The sequence below is a fragment of the Pipistrellus kuhlii genome, unplaced genomic scaffold (assembly GCF_014108245.1).
Source record: "Pipistrellus kuhlii isolate mPipKuh1 unplaced genomic scaffold, mPipKuh1.p scaffold_m20_p_48, whole genome shotgun sequence".
Taxonomy (NCBI): Eukaryota; Metazoa; Chordata; class Mammalia; order Chiroptera; family Vespertilionidae; genus Pipistrellus; species Pipistrellus kuhlii.
The window spans coordinates 1,393,448-1,413,580 of record NW_023425549.1 but is presented as its reverse complement, the minus strand read 5'-3'; the positions used below and the strand labels follow the sequence as shown (position 1 = coordinate 1,413,580).

At 45.0% G+C, this 20,133-nt stretch overlaps 2 protein-coding genes across 5 annotated transcripts in view; both read right to left on the bottom strand.

The window, feature by feature from the left end:
- The window catches only part of LOC118704872 (acyl-coenzyme A synthetase ACSM1, mitochondrial), a 45,811-nt gene extending 39,717 nt beyond the window's left edge, over positions 1 to 6,094 (bottom strand). For 3 of the 4 annotated variants that reach the window (XM_036412922.2, XM_036412924.2, XM_045572471.1), the window contains exons 1-3: positions 5,997 to 6,093; positions 5,460 to 5,700; positions 318 to 528 (exon numbers count right to left, since the gene is read on the bottom strand). In XM_036412922.2, the coding sequence (XP_036268815.1) occupies positions 318 to 528; positions 5,460 to 5,651 (403 nt within the window). In that variant the 5' untranslated portion in view covers positions 5,652 to 5,700; positions 5,997 to 6,093. Of the gene's footprint in view, positions 1 to 317; positions 529 to 5,459; positions 5,701 to 5,996 lie in introns of all 4 variants that reach the window. The other variant, XM_036412923.2, reaches the window with a different exon arrangement.
- Positions 6,095 to 18,246: 12,152 nt separating this feature from the next.
- Positions 18,247 to 20,133, bottom strand: part of LOC118704873 (acyl-coenzyme A synthetase ACSM1, mitochondrial) — a 37,161-nt gene continuing 35,274 nt past the window's right edge. Inside the window, exon 14 of the mRNA XM_036412925.2 lies at positions 18,247 to 18,582. Within this exon, the coding sequence (XP_036268818.1) occupies positions 18,487 to 18,582 (96 nt within the window). The 3' untranslated portion in view covers positions 18,247 to 18,486. The remainder of the gene's footprint in view (positions 18,583 to 20,133) is intronic.

Sequence of the window (20,133 nt, the reverse complement as noted above, 5' to 3'; positions counted from 1 at the left end):
AAGAACACATATGAAATAATTTAATCAATAATGAAAAAAAGCAAGTGTGTGTGCGTGTGTGTGTGTGTGTGTGTGTGCATGTGTTTGTGTGTGTGTTTGTGTGTGTATGTGTTTGTGTATGTGTATGACTGCATTTGAGTGCATGTGAGGGTGAGGGAGAGAGTGAGGGATAAGGGGTACCAATATGTGAGGGAATCTGAGAAAGAGAAAGACTGTGAAGAAGAAAGAATGTAGGGGAAGAGAAAGCAGCTGGTGTTCCTGGACCAGTTGGCTCTAGGACATCCCTAGGTCTCTATGGGCCTCTCTGAGTCACTGACCTGTTCGGATGCAGCCCATGGTCACCAGCCACCACTCAGGCACTCGAGGCAGAATCAAGGCGAGACGGTCTCCCTGCTGCAGGCCACAGGTCTGCGTGAAGACGTTGGCTGCACGGCAGGTGAAGTCTGTCAGCTCTCTGAAACTCCACTTCACTTCGTCTCCTTGGCTGTTCACCCACCACAGGGCTGGGTTGGGGCCTCTTTTGCCTTCCTGGTCAAGATCATACACCATGTGTTACTTCCTGCTTCAGAGGAAAAAGGCACTTATTTCCCCAACCCACAGTCATAGGCATGCTCCAGTGTGAGCGTAGCTCAGGAACTAAGACCCCATTTTAAATCATTTAAAGAGTCAAGGAAAGTTAGGGTGTGCTGTGATCCAGCCAACTTCTTCTGGTCTACTATGACCACCTCCTCCCAAGTCACATAAAAGCACAAATAGCTTCATGCTTCCAATAGCTCCATTCCCATGTATCTTAGTTCCATATAGACAGAGCCCCAGCATTCTCATATATGAAGTGGGGACAATAACATCACAAAGATGGCGGCATAGGTAAACACCTGAACTTGCTGCGGCACACAACCACATCAAAACTACAACTAAAAGACGAGACGAATATTATCCGGAACCATAGGAAGGCTGGCTGAGTGGAAATTCTACAACGAAAGGAAAGAGAAAAGTGTATTGAGTCTGGTAGGAGGTGTGGAGGTGTGGAAGTGTGGAGGTACAGAGTCATGACAAAAAGGGGCTAGCAACTGCATAAGTGATGTCTTTTCCAATCAGGAGAGAGATACAAGCTTCTGACTGCTCTGAACTCCAGTTTGGGGGGAGACTCTGGGGACCCAGACTCAAACTGAAAGAAACTGGACTATCTGGCATCGGGCTAGAACCTGAGGTTGGCTTTCTCTCAGAGGTGCTTGCAGCTTCATTGCTTCTGCACGGTGCCTCTGGATACAGAGACCCAGGGGCCTCTTCCTGTCAGGGCTGATGGGAAGCCATTGCTATTTGCTCCCCCCTGGTGATTCCCTGAGACCCTGCCCCCACCCAATTTACAACCCCCACAAGCTGTGCCCAAAGGCTTTTGCATATGAATGGCCTGGCCATTTGCAATCTAAAACCTAACAAGCTGTAGCTGGCTCAAAGAGCCCCAGAGCTTCCAAAAGAAGGCCCAAGACACCACAATAGCTTGCATTGCTTCACACCTGGGCCTCATCTGGACACCTCCAAAACCCAAACAAAGAGGAGAAATTGAAGATCTCTCTGTAGCTCCTGCTAGATGGCCTCAGGCAGTGGCTGACTGCCACTGTACCCAGTGTATCCAGTGGTCAGAGTGAGATCATCTGGATTACAACACTTTACATCCAAAAGAGACACACTCATGGAGCAGACTCAGTGAGTGCCAAAGCCCCACTGAAACAAGGCCCGCACTATAAGGGTGTCTTCAGCACAGAAGTTCTCTCATTGTAGACACAATTGGTTCTCACAGCCAATTGGCCTGGCGGTCAATTTCTCCCAGTGATACCAACAGCAATCAAGGCTTAACTATAGACTGTGCACACAGCCCACAAAGGAGTGCACCAAGCATGCCCACCTCAGGTAATTAGGGAGGCTGAGCCACTGGGCCCTATAGGACACCCAGCACACAAAGCCACTCTATTAACACAGGGAAGCAGCCAAAAGAAACAGGTCACAAATGAAAGAAATGGAGGATAGCAAACTACTGGATATATAGAGTTCAAAACCATAGTTATAAGGTTACTCAAGAATATTCTAGAAACATCTGAGAAATATAGTGAAATCCTCAAGGATATGAAAAAGAACCAATCAGAAATTAAGCCTACACTGACTGAAATAAAGAATAATATACAGAATATAATGAATAGCATAGACTGGTGAACAAGAACAGATCCAGAGACTGAGAAACATAAGTCAGAAGCTCAAACCTCAGGAAAGGAGGGAGTTGGTGGGAGAAAGGGGGAGAGATCAACCAAGGGACTGTGTATATGCAATGAGCCTAATCAATGGACACAGACAACAGAGGGGTGGGGCATGAGTGGAGAATGGGGGTATTGGGGGAATAAGGACACATGTAAAAAATAATAATAATAAAAATAAAAATTAAAAATCCTATCTAATTAAAGAGTAATATGCAAATTAACCATCCTCTGCTATACCCACCAGCCACACCCACCAGGCAATCAGAGCAAGATTACAAATTAACCCTAACCAAGATGGCTGCGGTCATAGAGAGCAGGAGAGAAGCTTGGGTTTCCCTGGCAATGGAGGAAGCCAAGATTTCCACACACAGTGGCAGGCCCAGGCCTCCACTCAAGGGTACAAAGTTCAATAACAGAAGGTAAATAAATTCCAACAGAAATGGCGGCAGCCACGGAGCTGGAAGAGAAGGAGTCTAGGGTTGCCCCGGCAATGGAGGAAGCCAAGCTTTCTGCACACCCTGGCCAGCTCAGGCCTCTGCTTAAGGCCACAAAGTTTCAATTATAGAAGATAAGTAAATTCCAACAGAAATGGCTGCCACCACGGAGGAAGCAACAGGCTTGGCTTTGCTCCAGACTACAAAGTTTCAATTGTAGAAGATAAATAAACCCCAGATATCAGGGCCTCCACTTGGATTACCAGGGGCCTGGCTTGCCTGCAAAACACCTCAGGCCCCTCACCCAGGCCACCTCATGCCCCAAGGGAACACCCACCCTGATCTGGGACACACTTCAGGACAAACCAGCTGACCTCCACCCATGAACCAGGCCTCTATCCTATCTAATAAAAGAGTAATATGCAGGTTGACCATCATTCCAACACACAAGATGGCTGCCCCCATGTGGACACAAGATGGCCACCACAAGATGGCCAACAGGGTAGGGCAGTTGGGAGGCACCAGGCCTGCAAAGGAAGTCTGTTGAGAGGGACCAGGCCTTCAAGGGAGGGCAGTAGGGGATGATCAACTCTGCAGGGGAAGGCAGTTAGGGGTGACCAGGCCAACAGAGGAGGGAAGTTGGAGGCAAACAGGCTGGCAGGGGAGCAGTTGGAGGCAAACAGGCTGGCATGGGAGTGGTTAGGGGGTAATCAGGCTGGCAGACAAAAGCGGTTAGGGGAAATCAGGAAGGCAGGCAGGTGAACAGTTGGGAGCCAGCAGTCCTGGATTGTGAGAGGTTTCCCAGATTAGAGAGGGTGCAGGCTGAGCTGAGGGACACTCCACCCCATGCACGAATTTCATGCACCGGGCCTCTAGTTTAAAAAATAAAAAAGAAATTGTGAGGTAACCAGAACCCCAAGAATGCCTGAGAACATCTTTCTTGCCAGGCTAACAGTCATCAGGTGTACAGTAATATTACCTGGGGCAAATGGGGAAGTATTTTGGACTTGTGTTCCTGGCCCTTCCTGGGTAAGAGCCCTTATGTGGGCTGATCCCCCGCCTAATGTAATCGCCAATGATACCAAACACTTTGGTCTTCCAGGAGGACCATGAGTGAGGCAAGGAAGTATAATTACACAGGGGTCTCCACCCAGCTTCTCTTTTGTATGACACAAAATCAAACTATTGCTCCTTTGTGTATAAAATTAAAGAGAGGTTTCTGGCTTATGTGGACACCAAAGGAAGGGACTATCACTACTTGCTCCTGGGAGAGGTGTAGAAAATGTAACTAAGACCTGTCTATAGAAAAAGAAATTGGCTGAAACTGGTTTGGCTCAGTGGATAGAGCATCGTCCCAGGTTGGATTCTGGTCAAGGACAAGGGCATGTACATTGGTTGCAGGCACAACCCCGGCAGGGGGTGTGCAGGAGGCAGCTGGTAGATGTTTCTCTCTCGTTGACATTTCTAGCTCTCTATCCCTCTTCCTTCCTCTCTGTGGAAAATCAATAAAATACATTTTTTTAAAAAGAAAAGAAAAGAAATTGGCAGCCAGTTTGAAATGGAATTACCATGGCCTAGAGCAAAGAATATCCTTACATGATATTATTCTAAAATGTCATTCTAATTTTTCCCAGATTTGTGTTACCACCATTACTTACAATAATACCTCACATCCTTGGGTGTCAATAAAAAATGATCTTTTTGGTGCTTGGAGACAAAGGTAACACATCTCTAGATATTTTAGAATTACAACAGCATAATGTACAATTATTCCAAACAAACTTACAAATTAATTCTTTGAATGTCTGGCAGCAATTTCAAAAGGACATGCAAAGATTTAATCCCTTCTACTGTGTAGAGGGCCTCCTGGGAAGGCACCTGAGCATTCTATAGTGGCCCCTCTTGCCCTTTTGGAAAAAGAAAGGAGGAAGAAGCCCCATGAAAGGCATATAGGCCTTGAACACTAGCATGTGAATGCATATGTTAAATTCATTGGAAACTTAAAACTTCCACCAACTCTCTGGCTGCATTGCTGGTGAATTCTGTCTTTCTACAAAGATAATGGTGGGTAACTTTTCACACTGTGATCATCATCAGCTGGGACTTAGTAGCTGGAACACCACCCATGGTCCACCCCACCCCCTGGGGTACACATCACAGCTCCCCTTTCCGTTTCAAGCACTTGGTGTCTTCTGAAGAGACCTGTAAACTCTAGAGGCTGAGGGACTGGCTTCTCCGGACAGACCCCAATTCAAACCCCAGTCGTCTTTGGTAGCCAGGCCTGCAGCTGGCCTTCCTCTCCTCACAGGATTCCTGACTGAGCTCTCCCTGTCAGTGCGCAGGTGCACCAGCAGGGGGCCTGTCCTTCCCTCTGTGCAGCCTGAAGTTGAGCCCAAGTTTGATGAGATGAATTCCAGTGAGGCTCCCCCTTAGTGGATGGTCAGAATTCAGGTGAACATCAAGTTGCTGACGTTGTAGTTAGAACTTTGTATTTGGTCCCAATTATCTGACTGTACCAGATGCTTTTACCTGCTGTCATGTTTCTTAAGGGAGATTGTCCCCATTTCACAGATAAAAACCACTGAGGCTCAGAGAGGTGCAGAAGTGGCCAGGGTGAGAACTGAGAATTGAACCCCAAAACATACACTTTTCTCATGACACAGGTAAATTGAGCCAGACTCTGTATTGGGTCTGTGCCCTCAGCCTCCGAGGAACAAGATAAGCCAGAGTGATCATGCCTATCCCCACCCCCCCATCACAGGTTTCTCCTCACCTTCTCCATTTGAGTCCAGTAGTCCACGATATCACTTGCAAAGTTAAATTTCTCAGGTGTGTCATGGTCATTCCATCTCGGGGCGCCAGTTGCTGTTACAGACTGAGAGCGCAAGTGCCAAGGGGCAGGCTGGAAGGCGTGGCAGGATTTGTGGGTGCCCCAAAGGACCCGGAGCCTCATCAGCCACTGCATGGCGGAGCAGTCCTCAGGAAGCAGGCACGCACTTCTCAGTCACCACCTGCTTCGGGAAGAGATGGCTGCTAGGTCAGTCGTGGGCAGGACTTTCCTCCACAAGACGAGGCACATTTCTGGTTCATGGCTGGAATTTGGCTTCAGCTGACCAGTATTTGGAGGCACAACTTAGAGCCTTAGGATTTAGGATTTCTCTTCCCAGCTCAGGAACCACAGGCAAAGAGGGATCATAGCTGCTAGATGGGGTTGGTACACCTTCCTGAGGGTCTTCTCCTTCTCTCTCACCCCCTGGGAGTTAAGCTCAGGTTGGCAGCCATGGGACCAGCCCCTTTGTGGGAAACTCACCATTTGAAAGTCCTGTTCTCCATGCCAGCCTGGCTCTAACACCTCTCTTCCTGCCGAGCTCAACTGTGCCGTTCTCATGGGAGCTGTTCTATTTTTAGATGATTCCGTGTACAAAGTTCATTGGGCCAGGGTTGAGCAATCATTCCTTGAGAGGTTTTTTAATCCCGACTGAGCTGCCCACAATCTCTGCACACGCACTCATGTTACTGAAGGGTGTACAGGCACTCTCTCTAATATCCTAACCACTGAGCACACCAGAGAAGGCTGGAGGAAGATTCTTTCAATAGGTTATAAAGCTATAATAAAATGAAGTCACTAGGTGGATCCTAATCCGATATAACTGGCGTCCTTATAAGAAGAGATTGGACACAGACACATAGAGGGAGAATGTGGTGTGAACATGAAGATGGACAACTTCAAGCCCAGAGCTAAGCCCAAGAAGAGACGCCCTGCTGACACATTGATCTCAGACTTCTTGCCTCTTGAGCTGTGACAAGTGAATTCCTGAGGTTTAACCCCCCAGGCTGTGGCTCTTTGTAACAGCAGACCTAGCTATCCAATACCCCTCTCTTAATCAAACAGCAAATAAATTAGTTTGGCACTATCTTATCCTGTAAATGTGTTTGAAATTCTGATTTAATCTTCATCATGTGAGGGGCCCAAGTGCCACAAGCACCCAGCTGGGAGGACTGTGGGAGCTGAGAGCGGCACAGGTTCAAATCCCAATCCCTCACTCTTCATCTACACAGCTTTGGGCAATTTTCTTAACCTCCCTCTAAATTATGGAAATATTAGCAACACCTGGAGTAGTGAATGGATGGCATCCTGTGTAAAGCATGTGAACACAGAATAAGCACAGAATTATTGAGATAGTATCTAATGAGAAGGAACAGGGATAAGATGCTGAGCAGACACCACAGCGTCCAGCTTCTGCATTGATATGTTAAGAAGGCTAAACATGGGGATATCTATACTGACATGTCCATAGCTACCTTCATGTATAACTGTCTTTATAGCTGTCAATATCTATATCTATAATTATGCCAACATCTGCTGTCACTATCTGTAGCTTTATCATATCTATACCCATAACTACATCGATAGCTGTATGTATATCTACATCCATGTTGATATTTATATATCTCACCATGAATTACTATAGTGGTATTTATTACTACCTTTGTATCTGTGAGTGGGTCCGTGACTAGACTACTCCAGGTGTTTAAGGCTAATTTGCTACATGGATGTGCAAAGGCAATGGCAGCAGTTGTACTGTACGCACTGCACAGGTGCGCCATTATCCTCTGTAACTAACGTCACTGTTTGGCAAGAGGCCTCTTTTGTCTGAGTTGGTATGAGAAAGTGTCACTGACCAGCCAGTGTGCGGTCGCTTTGTGGAACTGCTTTGAAGAACTTACTTTGTCTGATAGCTCCTGTGTTAGCAATGGCTACTTAGTCTGCAATAAAGTCTCCTTTATGCCTACAGCTGCTCATGTCTTTTTGCAATTCCTGCATCCACAGAGGTCCAGCCCTCAGCAGAGGGGCTGTGACCAGACACTGTGTCTGTAACTCTGTATGGTATTTTTTGTGTATAAGATGCTATTTTTTTCTAAAATCATTAGACTCAAACACCAAAGTCAGCTGAGGGAGGAGCTGCATGGGCGCATAGCTGCCCATACCTTGTCAAATAGGCTTCCTCCAATCACGAGCCTTATTGTTACTGACATCAGCTGATGCTGTAATTGGAAGTGAAATGGAAGTGCATAGATGCAACAGTGACCGGAATATTCTAAGCCCATAAAGATGGCAAAAAAATAAAAAGATAAATATCAGTAAGCGATTGTCTTACTCTTCAAAATTCAAACAAAATGTAATCAGCTATGCAAAAGAGCATGGAAAAGAGCAGAAGAGAGACAGTTTGGACCTCCTCCCACCGAGTATGATCAAACAGTGTAGAAACAGGAAGAACAACTCCTTAAGATGCCAAAAAAGGAGAAGGCCTGAAGAGGAAAACCAGCAAAATGGGAAAACTTGGAACAGAGGCTTAAGACTTAGATTATGGAGCTGTGCCAGAGTGGCTTACGTGTGTCAACCAAGCTTATTCAATGTCAGGCAAGAATGTTTGAAGATTGTGGATTTGACAGGAAAGGCAAAATCGTGCTTCACTTTCATGAGGAGAGAAGGGTTGGCCATGAGAACACAAAGTTAGCTCAGAGTAATCAGAATCAGTTTATGAGGATGATTTCACATATATAGACAGTGACTCGGAAGACAGAAGTGATACAATAGAAATTGAAGAAATGGATATGCCTGAAACTAATAGTGATGAAGAAGAGAGCAGTGATGCAATAGAGGCTGAATAAAGTGATATGCTGCATAGTATCATAGTACTGGTATGTAAACATTTCCTGTGGTAATCCTATCTAATAAAAGAGCAATATGCAAATTAACCATCACTCTGCTACATCCACGAGCCATGCCCACAAGCCACGCCCAGAAGTCAATCAGGAATGAGTATGCAAATTAACCCAACCGAGATGGCTACAGCCACATAGAGAGCAGCAGGGAGGCTTGGGTTTCCCTGGAGATGGAGGAAGCCAAGATATCTGACTTCCTGGCTGGCCCAGGCCTTTGCTTAAGGCTATAAAATTTCAATTATAGAAGATAAATAAATCCCAACAGAAATTGATGTCGCCATGGAGCAAGCAGAAAACTTGGCTCTGCTCCGGGCTACAAAGTTTCAATTGTAGAAGATAAACAAATCCCAGATACCAGGGCCTCCTCTTGGGTCACCAAGGGGCGTGACTGGCCTGCAAACCATCACAGGCTACTTGCCCAGGCTTCCCCATGCCCCAAGGGAATCCCCACCATGATCTGGGACACCATTCAGGGCAAACCAGCTGGCTACCACCCATGCACCAGGCTTCTGTCCTATCTAATAAAAGAGTAATATGAAGATTGACCACCATTCCAACACACAAGATGGCTGCCCCCATGTGGTCAAAGATCCTGCCCCCATGTGGATACAAGATGGCCAGCAGGGGAGGGCAGTTGGAAGGGACCAGGCCTGCAAGGGAGGGCAGTTGTGGGTGATCAACCCTGCAGGGGAGGGCAGTTAGGGGTGATCAGGCTGGCAGAGGAGGGAGATTGGGGCAAATAGGCTGGCAGGGGAGCAGTTAGACATGAATCAGACTGGTATGGGAGTGGTTAAGGGGTGATCAGTCTGGCAGGCAGAAGCAGTTAGGGGCAATCAGGAAGGCAGGCAGGCAAGAACTTGGGAGCCAGAAGTCCTGGATTGTGAGGAATTCCCAAATTGGAGAGGGTGCATTTTGGGCTGAGGGACACATTCCCCAGCACCACCCATTGCATGAATTTTGTGCACTGGACCTCTAGTTACTAAATAAAAATGTGTTCTGTTTTATGTTTAAAATATTGATTCCTTAATTATGGGTTGGAAAAGTGGGAGGCATATTATACATGGGGCATCTTATGCATGGGAAATATATATATATATATATATATATATATATATATACACACACACACACACACACACACACACACACACATACATATTCCTCACAATGCTTGACATTGGAACTCAATAAAATGTTAGATTTTCCCTTTCTCCAATAATTTGGAAAACTAAAAGATGAAAATTGTGGTAGAACATATACTGTGCCTATAAAAATGTCTGAACTACAGATAAATATATTTTTCACTCAGTAAATATTTACTGTGCCATATGTGGTTTTGGAACATCAGAGATTATTTAGGCTGCAAGAGTTCCTATCCTTTTGGCCTTTTTCAGCTAAGGCAGTGATTTTCAACCTGTGTACCATAAGAATTTTTAAAACATGCAATACCTGACTATTTAGTCAGGGGCACTGACCTCTTTTCCCTTAGTGTCAATTTTAAAAAATGACAACGGCCAACACAATAATAGTCAGCTAGTGTGGATTAATAAAAATTATACCAATTTTTGGTCAGATTGGGAAAAAATGTATAGGATACTTTTTGGTGTGCCCCCGAGTTGTAGTAATTAGTATATGTGTGCTATGGGATAATGAAAAATCACTGGTCAAAAAATTTTTTAAAGAACAATCATTTGAACCTGGTTGGTGTGGCTCAGTGATTGAACGTTGACCTATGAACCAGGAGGCTGAGATTTGATTCCCAGTCAGGCCAAATGCCCAGATTGCAGGATGAATCCTCAGTGTGGGGCGTGCAGGAGCAGCCAATCAATAACTTTATGGCATCATCTCTTTTTGTTTCTATCTCTTTTTCCCTCTCCCTCCCTCTCTGAAATAAATTAAATATGTATATAATACTTTGAAATGCTTTAAGGTGTATTTCAGTTTGGCTCTGGGTTTTGAGAGGTGGCTCAGACCACTATTCTTTGTCCAGGCACACCGTGCCTTGAGTTCCAGCAACAGAGCTCTGATTTCACCAGACTTTGGCCTGGAAAACAAAACAAAACTATTTTATCAGGTAACAGACTTAGTGTGTCCCAGGGGATCTTAGAGTTACACAGTCAGGTTTGGTTCCACTGCCTACCAGCTGAGTGATTTTGGCCACTATTTGTGTCTCTGTACTTGAAGGCACAGTAACAACACCTACAAGCCAGCTGCCCACAGGATTAGTAAGATAATGTACAAAAATCTCTTTGCCAGTGACAATCCAAGTGCAATAGACACTGTGTCTAATAAGGGTAAAGGATCAATAAATGTTGAGGTGCCCTGTGACACCCAGCAATTTCTAAAGCCCACCTCTCTGTTAGGTATGAAAATTGTTTAGAAAACGAAAGCCACGCCCTTTATATAATGTGAACCCACTATTGCATGGTGGAGTCTTATTCCAGGCATTCACCTTCTCATTCTTTTTTACTCCCCTCTGCACACTCTACCCCAGGCACAGTTGTCTAATGTAACATTGATCACCTGCTATGTGCCAGCCACTGTGCTAGGTACGACCTATGCATATCCCCATGGATAGCCCACTCAATATCACCACCTTCGTTTTGCAGTTAAGGAAATGCAAAATGGGCACACCTACTATCCTATGTGTTTTTTTATTGGAGAGAGAGAGAGAGAGAGAGAGAGAGAGAGAGAGAGAGAGAGAGAGAGAAAGAGAGAGATTGTTGTTCCACTTATTTATGCATTTATTGAGTGCTTCTTGTATGTGCCCAGACTGGTCATCGAATCCACAACCTTGGTGTATCTGAATGACACTCTAACCTAGGGGTGTCGAACTCAATCAGAGAAGGGGCCAAAATCTAAAATCCAGCCTAAATCGCGGGCCGAATGGTTTACTGAACAGTCATAAACTGTCATTGTGATGGAAACGCAGCGGAGTGCAGTGATGACAGCGCGGTGCGGGCCACATTGCAAGGCCTGGCGGGACGGATTTGGCCAGCGGGCCTTGTGTTTGACACATGTGCTCTAACCAACTGAGCTACCTGGCCAGGGTATGGTTGTGTTGTTGTGGTTCTGATTAGATGGAATAGTTTGTGGAAGCATATAGCACAGTGCTTGGCATAACCAATGCTGGTCATTTGTATTAGTTTGGGATTTGAAGTATAATGTTGTTGTATTAGCAAAATGCAGGGACTTTGGAATCCCAAAGTCTTGAGCTGAAATTCTGGCTCAGGCACTTATAAGATGGCCCACGTGCAGGCCATTTGCTATTCTAACCTTGGTCTTCTGGTCTGAAAAAAGGAGGTGTGGGGGTTGCTGCTCAGATGTGCCTCCTGGGCTCTCTGAAAGGACTGCATGAGGTGATGCCTGGGAAGCACCTGGCCCAGGCATGCACGTGTGAGTGGGTACTGTCACAGGCAGTGGCTTGAACTGTTAGTTCTCTACTAGAGCTATTTCGGGGTGTTGTTGGGGGGTAGCGCATCTCCACTCTTCTGGCCCAACTTTCCCATGACATTTTACTTCCCAATCTCCATTGAACCACGAGAGAAATACCACTCTTCAAAGTCACCACAAAAGATTGCTGGAAACACCTAGAACACCCCTGCCATGTCTGACACCTGGCTCTGAGTGAGGGTCTTGCTCTTCCTGAATGATTCATTAATGATGAACTTTCAGCTCAGACAGCCTTTATTTCATGGAAGGAGTGAGTGAGAAGGCAGGGCTCGTAAAAGTTAAACACTCAAAGTATCAAACAAACAAAAAAACAGCCCTGTCATTCAAGCAGAAAAAGCAGTCACTCCTCACTTTTGAGAAGGGAATGGAGACAAGAAGAAAAGTCGATGGGATCCTCTCTGGATCTCAGTGGATCTCCTGTGTGGGAATGTAACATCAGTGTTGGGGTCAAGAAGACAGGGGACACGAAGCCTGGGTTCCAGTCACTTGCCAGTTGCCAGCTCTGTGACATTGAGAAGGTTTCTTATCCCTTGGTGCCTCAGTTTTTCCACCTTTGACAATGGGTGTATGGTAGAGATGCAGAAGTCTCTGATGATACTGTGCACACGTTTCTTTCATTGCCAAGCCTCTCTTGCAATTAGAATGAGGCCCCTGAATTCCAGTTCTGGTCTGAGAACTCCAGTTGGAAGTGCCACAGCTCACTGGTCTAGGCCATTTCAGTGTGGGTTTGAGTCTCAACACTCTCTTCCCTGACTCACTAGCCCTGGAAACCACGTGTGAAGGTGGTAATATCAAAACGTGGCAGAGACTCTATCAGCCCAGTTCTCTGAGTAACTGGGTAGCCCTCTCTGTCAACCTGAATACGTTACACCCATTTCCTTTCTTAACCTTATGACAAACCTATGGAGCATTCGTTCATGCAATACACATGTAATGGGCACTCTCCAGGTATGGATATAGCTTTGGCCGTGTCAATCAAAGTTACTGCTGTCACGTTTATATTCCCATGAGAGGAAGGAAGAAGACTGCAAAAAAAATAAAAAATAAAAAAAAAAAATAATCAACTAAATTAACAGAAGAATCTCAAATGGTAATAGTTGTCCAGAAGAAAACATAACAAGATAATATAACAATGTGACTGGGCTTTGGAGTGAAGGGCAGCGGGAAGGAGGGACCTGGTGACTAAGGATATCATCTCTTAGAAAGTGATTGATGTTTTGAGACCTGAAGGAGGAGAAGGAGGCAGCCATGGGAAGACCAAGGGAAAAGACAAGAGGAGCATTATGTACACAGGCTGGAGGCTGAGCTTCCCAAGGGATAGATCGAGGCTGGTGAAGCCAATTACTGAGTGGAAAGATGATTCCGAGGTCAGAGACACAGGCAGGTCACAGAGCACTTTTGGGTCATAATAAGGAGTTTGGATTCTGTGTGAAGTGCGATGGGGAGTCTTGAGGGCATTTTAAGAAAAAAGAGACATGATTCACTATTTAATTAAGTGGCTAATGTCTTTGGTTATTTAATTTTGAAATAAAATAAGAAAGAGGTAATTCGGAAGTGAAATGATCAGGTCTGTATTGTAGAGAGCTTGCTGGCAGTTCTGGGAGAAGGGTTTTTGAAGTGAGGAGGATGCTGGATGGCCTAAGCTTTGATGGTGGCTTGGGCAAGCTGGACACAATGAACACGGAGAAGTGCCGGATGTGGGCTGACATTTTGAGACACCAATAAGACGACTTCCTAGTAATGATAGTTATGATAGAGGAAATGAACAAAAGAGAAATTGATCATGACTCTCCAGCTTTTGGCTTCTGCAATGACACATTTATCAGTCATGTTTTACCTCTGTAGAAGCATGCTGAGAAGATTGTCTAACATGACCAAGGACTTGAGGCCTGCCTTTCTCTAAGGCAGTCTGCCATGCTCAAGTCTCCCTCCAATATTCTGCCCCTATCCTATCTGCCACAGGTCTCCATCTATGATTTCTGGCTTCTTTCATAACAAACAATAGATATGAGCTGCTCAACTAAGAAACTGGGTACTGGGTGGGAGGGACTCCTACTCTCTTTACATTATCTGTTCTGGGGGGAAAAATTGACTCTGGAATTTATGACACTACAACATCTCAGTTGATTTTATGTTTGGCCAAACCATAGGAATTGACCAAAGCCTTCCCCAAACATTTCAGATACAATATTGCATCGACTTGTGTCCAGGAGAAAGCGCCATGTGCCATAATGTTTGGAAGACACTGGAAGTGCCCAGCATATGGAGCATATGGAAAGTGCTTTCCAAATGGTGGCTGTTGTTTTTAAACAGAGACTCCAGTGCCAAATAGGCAAAGCTGAAACCATGATCCACCAGTTACTACATCACACAAAGACAGAGGGCTATTGCAATGCTGTACTCCAATTTCCTTATCTGAAAATAAGAATAACTGTACCTCCCTGATAGAATTGATATAAGAATTAAAGAAGATCATATGTGCAGACTGCATGGAAGAGTGCCTGGCTCATAGTAAGGATAGTAGTACCCTGTTGCCCCGAAAATAAGACAGTGCCATATTAATTTTTGCTCCCAAAGATGCGCTAGATCTTATTTTCAGGGGATGTATTATTTTTCCATGCGCTAGGTCTTATTTTTGGAGAATGTCTTATTTTGGGGGAAACACGGTAGTAATAGTAGTAGTAGTAGTAGTAGTAGTAGTAGTAGTAGTAGTAGTATTGTTAGAGAGGAAGGACAGTGGGAAGAGAGAAGATATAATTGCTCCTTTAAGACCTCTTGCCTAAAGGAACTCACACACATAACCTCATTTATACATATACTAGGGGCCTGATACACAAAGTTTGTGCAAGGGGCTCAGCCCTTGGAGCCTCTTGGCCCTGGCCTCTTCAGCCATCACTGCATTGGCTGACTCAAGGCCCCACCCACTGGTTGTTCTAAAAGATTGCTCTGCCATATGATCTAATTAGCATATTAGTTCTTTATTATATAGGATTAGTACCTTGTATTTTTTTTCATTAAAGAAATGAATTGAGTCTCAGAAATTTTTCACCACTAAAGAGTATCGACTCAAAATTATTTAAAATTGACTATGTTACTGGCACTGTAACAAACTATTTACATGTCATCTATAACAATAAAAGTGTAATATGCTAATTAGACTGGACAGCAAAACAACCTTCAGGATGATGTCCTGCCGGATGACATTCAGATGAAACTGGGCTGTAAAGGCTGAGGTTACGAGGGGTTGCAAGGGCTGGAGGAGGCTGAGAGGGGCTGTGAGGATCAAGCCCCTTGCTTGAATTTCATTCATCAGGCATCTAGTATAATATAAATATTATGTGGGAAAATACTATTATTGAATCAAAGGAGATTAAACATGGAGTGGAGTAAGTGGATGCTGCACAGACACCTTCCCAGTAACAAATTGGAATTATTAGGTATACCTGTTAACAATGCAAATTTTTTCAATAAATGGAGTTACATATATGGTGATATATATGCAATTTGATATGTATGCTATTTTGTTATATTGCAATATGCAGTTGTTATATTGACAACATGCTACAGAACTTCATTTGTCAAATTTACTAAAGGTGTTAACATCATAGATATTTTTATGCTTAAAAAATGTGCAAGTTTTTGCCAAAAAAAAAAAAAAGAGCTTTTGAGGGAAGTAATAATTCAATACTTTATTTTTGAAGAAAAGTGCTGCTTTATATTTCAGGAAGCTTATGGTGAACATATTCCATCTCAAGATACATGTGAACTCTGCTTTAAATGCTTTAAAAGTGATGATTTCAATGTGAAAGACAAAGAATGTCCGGGTGAAAAAGTTTAAAGACCAACAGTTACAAGCATTATTGGATGAAGATGCATATCAAACTCAAAATCACCTTGCAGAAAGATTAAACATTGCTCAGCAAAAAAATTTTGATTGTTTACAAGCAATGAGAAAAAGTTTAAAGGAATGAAAATGGGTGCCACATCAACTGAACAAAAGACAAATGGAAACTCGAAAAGTCATCAGTAAAATGTTGCTTCAATGGCATGAAAGAAAAATTTTTATATCAAATTGTGACTGGCAATGAAAAGTGCATTTATTTTGAGAATCCCAAACGCACAAAATCATGGGCTGATATATATCAACCACCAACATCGAATGCAAGGCCAGATTGCTTTGAGAGGAAGGCAATGCTCTGCATTTGTTGGGATCAGGAAGGTGTGTATTATGAGCTTCTAAAACCAGGTGAAACTGTTAATACTGACCACTACCAACAACAAATAATCAATTTGAACCATGCTTTGATTATGAAATGACCAGAATGTTCCAGAAGATATGGGAAAGTAATTTTGCTTCTTGATGATGCACCATCACACAATTTAAAACCTGTTAAAAACAGAGAGATCCAAGATGGCTGCACAGGTAAACACCTAACCACAGCCTTCCACAAAAATTTCAATAAAATACAACTAAAATACAAAATGGACATTACCCAGAACTACAGGAAAGTTGACTGACTGGAAATTCTATAATACAACGAGAAGGAAAGAGAAAACCAGAAGGAAAAGCAGAGGAGCTGTAAAAGCCTAAGGTAGGGAGACACACTGTGCACAGAGAGGACAGAGCCGGAGAGGAGGGGAGGCTGAGTGCCTGGCTGGCATTCCCTAGCGGGAAGGAGATAAAAGCTCCAGACTGTGCTGAACCCCAGTTCTAGGCTAGACCCTGGGGACCCAGGCTCATACGGAGGTAGCCTGGGCTGTAAGGCAGAATCTCAGGGGAGCAGCAAAAGGCATTCCCGGAGACACACATATTACACGCAGAGGACAGACTGTTGACTCTGCTGCTAATAGATTGCCCTAGCGGGAAGGAGACAAAAGCTGAGCCTCAGTTCCAACTGCACTGAACCCCAGTTCTAGGCCAGACCCCAGGTACCCAGGCTCATACAGAGAGAGCCTGGGCTGTAAGGCGGAAACCCAGGGGAGCGGTGAAAGGAAGTCCCAGAGTCGCACACATTGTGTGCAGAGAAGGAACAGTTGACTGTGCCCCTGATTGCCCTAGCGGGAAGAAGATAAAAGCTCCAGACTGCTCTGAACCTCACTTCCAACTGCACTGAACCCCAGTTCCGGGCTCATTGGGGGAGAGCCTAGACTGTTAGGTAGCGGGCGAAACATTGAAAAACAGGAGAACAGTTTAAGAGAAGAGTAAGACAACATGAAACATAACAATATTCACATAGTAGGTATGCCAGAAGAAAAAGAAAGGGAGGGAGGGACAGAGAACATGTTCAAATAAATAATTGCAGGAAACATCCCTAATCTAGTAAAGAAAAAAATCACACAAGTCCAGGAAGCACAGAGAACCACAAGCAAGAAGAACACAAACAGGCTGATGACCAGACACATCATAATTCAAATGCCAAAAATCAAAGACCAAGAGAGAATCTTAAAGGCATCAAGAGAAAAGAAAACTGTTACCTATAAAGGAGTTCCCATAAGGCTGACACCTGATTTCTCATCAGAAACTCCACAAGCCACATGGGAATGGCATGAAGTACTCAAGGTAATGGAAAGCAAGGATCTGAGACCAGGATTTCTAATCCAGCAAGGCTATCATTCAAATTTTACAGTTAAATTTTTATAAAAGGGCTAAAGGAGTACATCACACCCAAGAGGTATCTGTATATTTCCCTGTGTGTTTGTGTGACTGTACCCCCGACAAACAACTTTAGAGACAATCTCCCTAAGACTAACTCCCAGCAGCGAGGGAGAAGGAGACAATATGTGCTTCCTCCCCACCCCCAGGCTGAGCCTCTTCTGCCCCTGCTCCTCCCAGCCTATGATGAGACCTGGGGGTCCCATTCCAAGGGTGGATGAAGGGAAGGGGGAGGAAGGCGTGGAAGATTCTAATGGAAGAAAGAACTTAAAGGGTGTGGAGGGAGAGTTTTTAGGGAGAACTCTGGATCCCTGGGAAGAAATATGTAGGTGGATGCACATGGGGGAAAGCTAAGGGGTAAGACTCCTAGGCCCCTAGCCCCTCCTAGGAATGAGGGACTGGGAACCTCTGGAGAAGTCTGGGAGAGTCCAATGGAACTCTGGTTCCTGAAAAGCAGGTCACTCACTTGCCCACACGGGGCCTAGGCTGGGACCTAACTGAGGAAAGTGCCTGGGTTGCTTGGAGCATCATTCCCAGAACTGGGTCCTGGACATCTACTGGACGTGCAGGGCCACATGGGAACACTGGGGTGTGTGCGGCAGACAACAGGAGGGAGAACCAGGTCCTGTGCTCTCTCTAAAGGGAGAAGGGAGGGCAAGGAGGGACCACATTTACCACAGGTTCATGTACATGATGAATGCACAACACAGGATCACCCTTGATGTCAATGTCAGCACTTTATTATCTTCAGCCCCAATTTGAGTGCCCACCTGGGGAATCCAAAGGAACAAGAGCGTTGGAGGCAGGGTAGTGACTGATGTTAACTTAAAAGAACAGAAATGCAGGAATGCTGGCAGTCCTGGGTCCTTCCCAATCAGCCCCACCACCCCCACCTTGCCCCAGCCATGTGGGGGAACCGAGGGAGCAAGGTGTGTGCCCAAAGTCACACTCAGAAGGGATGCTGAATTTACTGTGGTTGCTTCTGACCGGACTCCTTTTCCCGAAGTTCATTCCTTTTGATCTTGCCGGTGACAGTTTTGGGCAGCTCTGGGACAAACTGCACCTGTGTGAGGAGAAAGCAAACCAGCCTGAGTTCTGCTGTCATTTCCTACCTGTCCCCACTCCTCTCTTCACCCCCCCAAACAGGCTGCAGCAGGTGGTGGCCTCAGTGGTGGGGGCCAAGTACGTCAGGTCCTCCTCCTGACCCCTGAAGCTGCTGCAGCCTGTGACGTGCTCTGACCAATGAAATGTGGTGCAGTGAAGCATGCCCCCTCTCACAGGAGAGTGGGACCCTCTGAGCCTGGCCACCCCCTCTGTCCATCTCTGACAGCACCTGGCAGGTGCCTACGTGGGGGCTGCTTCTCTATCCTGCTCCCAGGAGACCAGGATGAGCATGTGGCATGACCCTTTCTTACAATAACCCATGCTGCTGTGGGGCTATTTGTTATAATAACAACTAGCCAAGTGGTGTTTCCAAATGGGGCACATGCCCCACAGTGGTCAATTTGATTTTTAAGGGGAGCAATTTGAGAATGAGTTATCAACACTGAATTTTTTCCATTTTTTACGGTTCTAGGGGCCTCATATACAGAATCCTACCTAATAAAGAGGGAAAATGCTAATTGACCTTCACACCATCACAAAGATAGATGTGCCCACAGCCAATAAGGAGGGAGCATGCTAATTGACTGCCATGCCCTCAAAGATGGACGTGTCCACAGCCAAAAGATGATGATGCCCAGTCCCCTCAACCCCCCAGCTGGCCAAGTCTCAGGTAAACAGGGCTGACCAAGGCTTGCATTGCTGGCAGTGGCAGCAGCAGAGGTGTGATGGGAGCATTTCCTTCGCCTAATTGCTGGGCCGATTCCTGCCCCTAAGGGCTCCCAGACTGTGAGGGGGACAGGCTGGGCTGAGGAATCCCACCTCCAGTGCATGAATTTTCATGCACCAGGCCTCTAGTATAAATATATATATTGTGCCATATTTATGCATTTCAGTTCTCCATTATGTTTTGAAACTTCATTTGTTATTTTTTTCATATCACTTCATATTATCATTATTATTTTTTTTAACAATTTCTTAATGATTTCTTCTTCAGTACTTCAACTGTCCTTTCATTCTTTTTCTCTTGCATAGGTGCCATGTTTTTGGAAGCTTGTTTACACCAAGTTACTGGTCTTTTAGGCTTCCTTCCTATGAGAAGTTCACTTTTTGAAAATATATGTCACAAGCAGGGCCTCAGGATTTTAGAGATGCTTAGATGGAGCATGGCCCCAAAATGGTTGGGAACCACTGATCTAGGCTGTCCTAACTGGTATGCATCCCCTATTCTACTCTCTAGGAGGCAGCAGAGCCTAACATTAAAGCAAGAACGCTGCTGCTGTTAGAGACACTGGTTTGAGGTCCAGCTCTGCCTGTATTAACTCTGTTCTCTGAGCCTCAATTTCAACTCTGTAACATACATCGTTAGACCATCTCAGGCTGCGGAGAGGATAAATGAAATAAGAATGCACGTGAAGCATTGAACCCAGGACCTGGCACGTGAAGTAAATATTCAGTAACTGTTAGCTCCACAGCTTTACAACATGCACTAACTATAAACATTCAGACAATG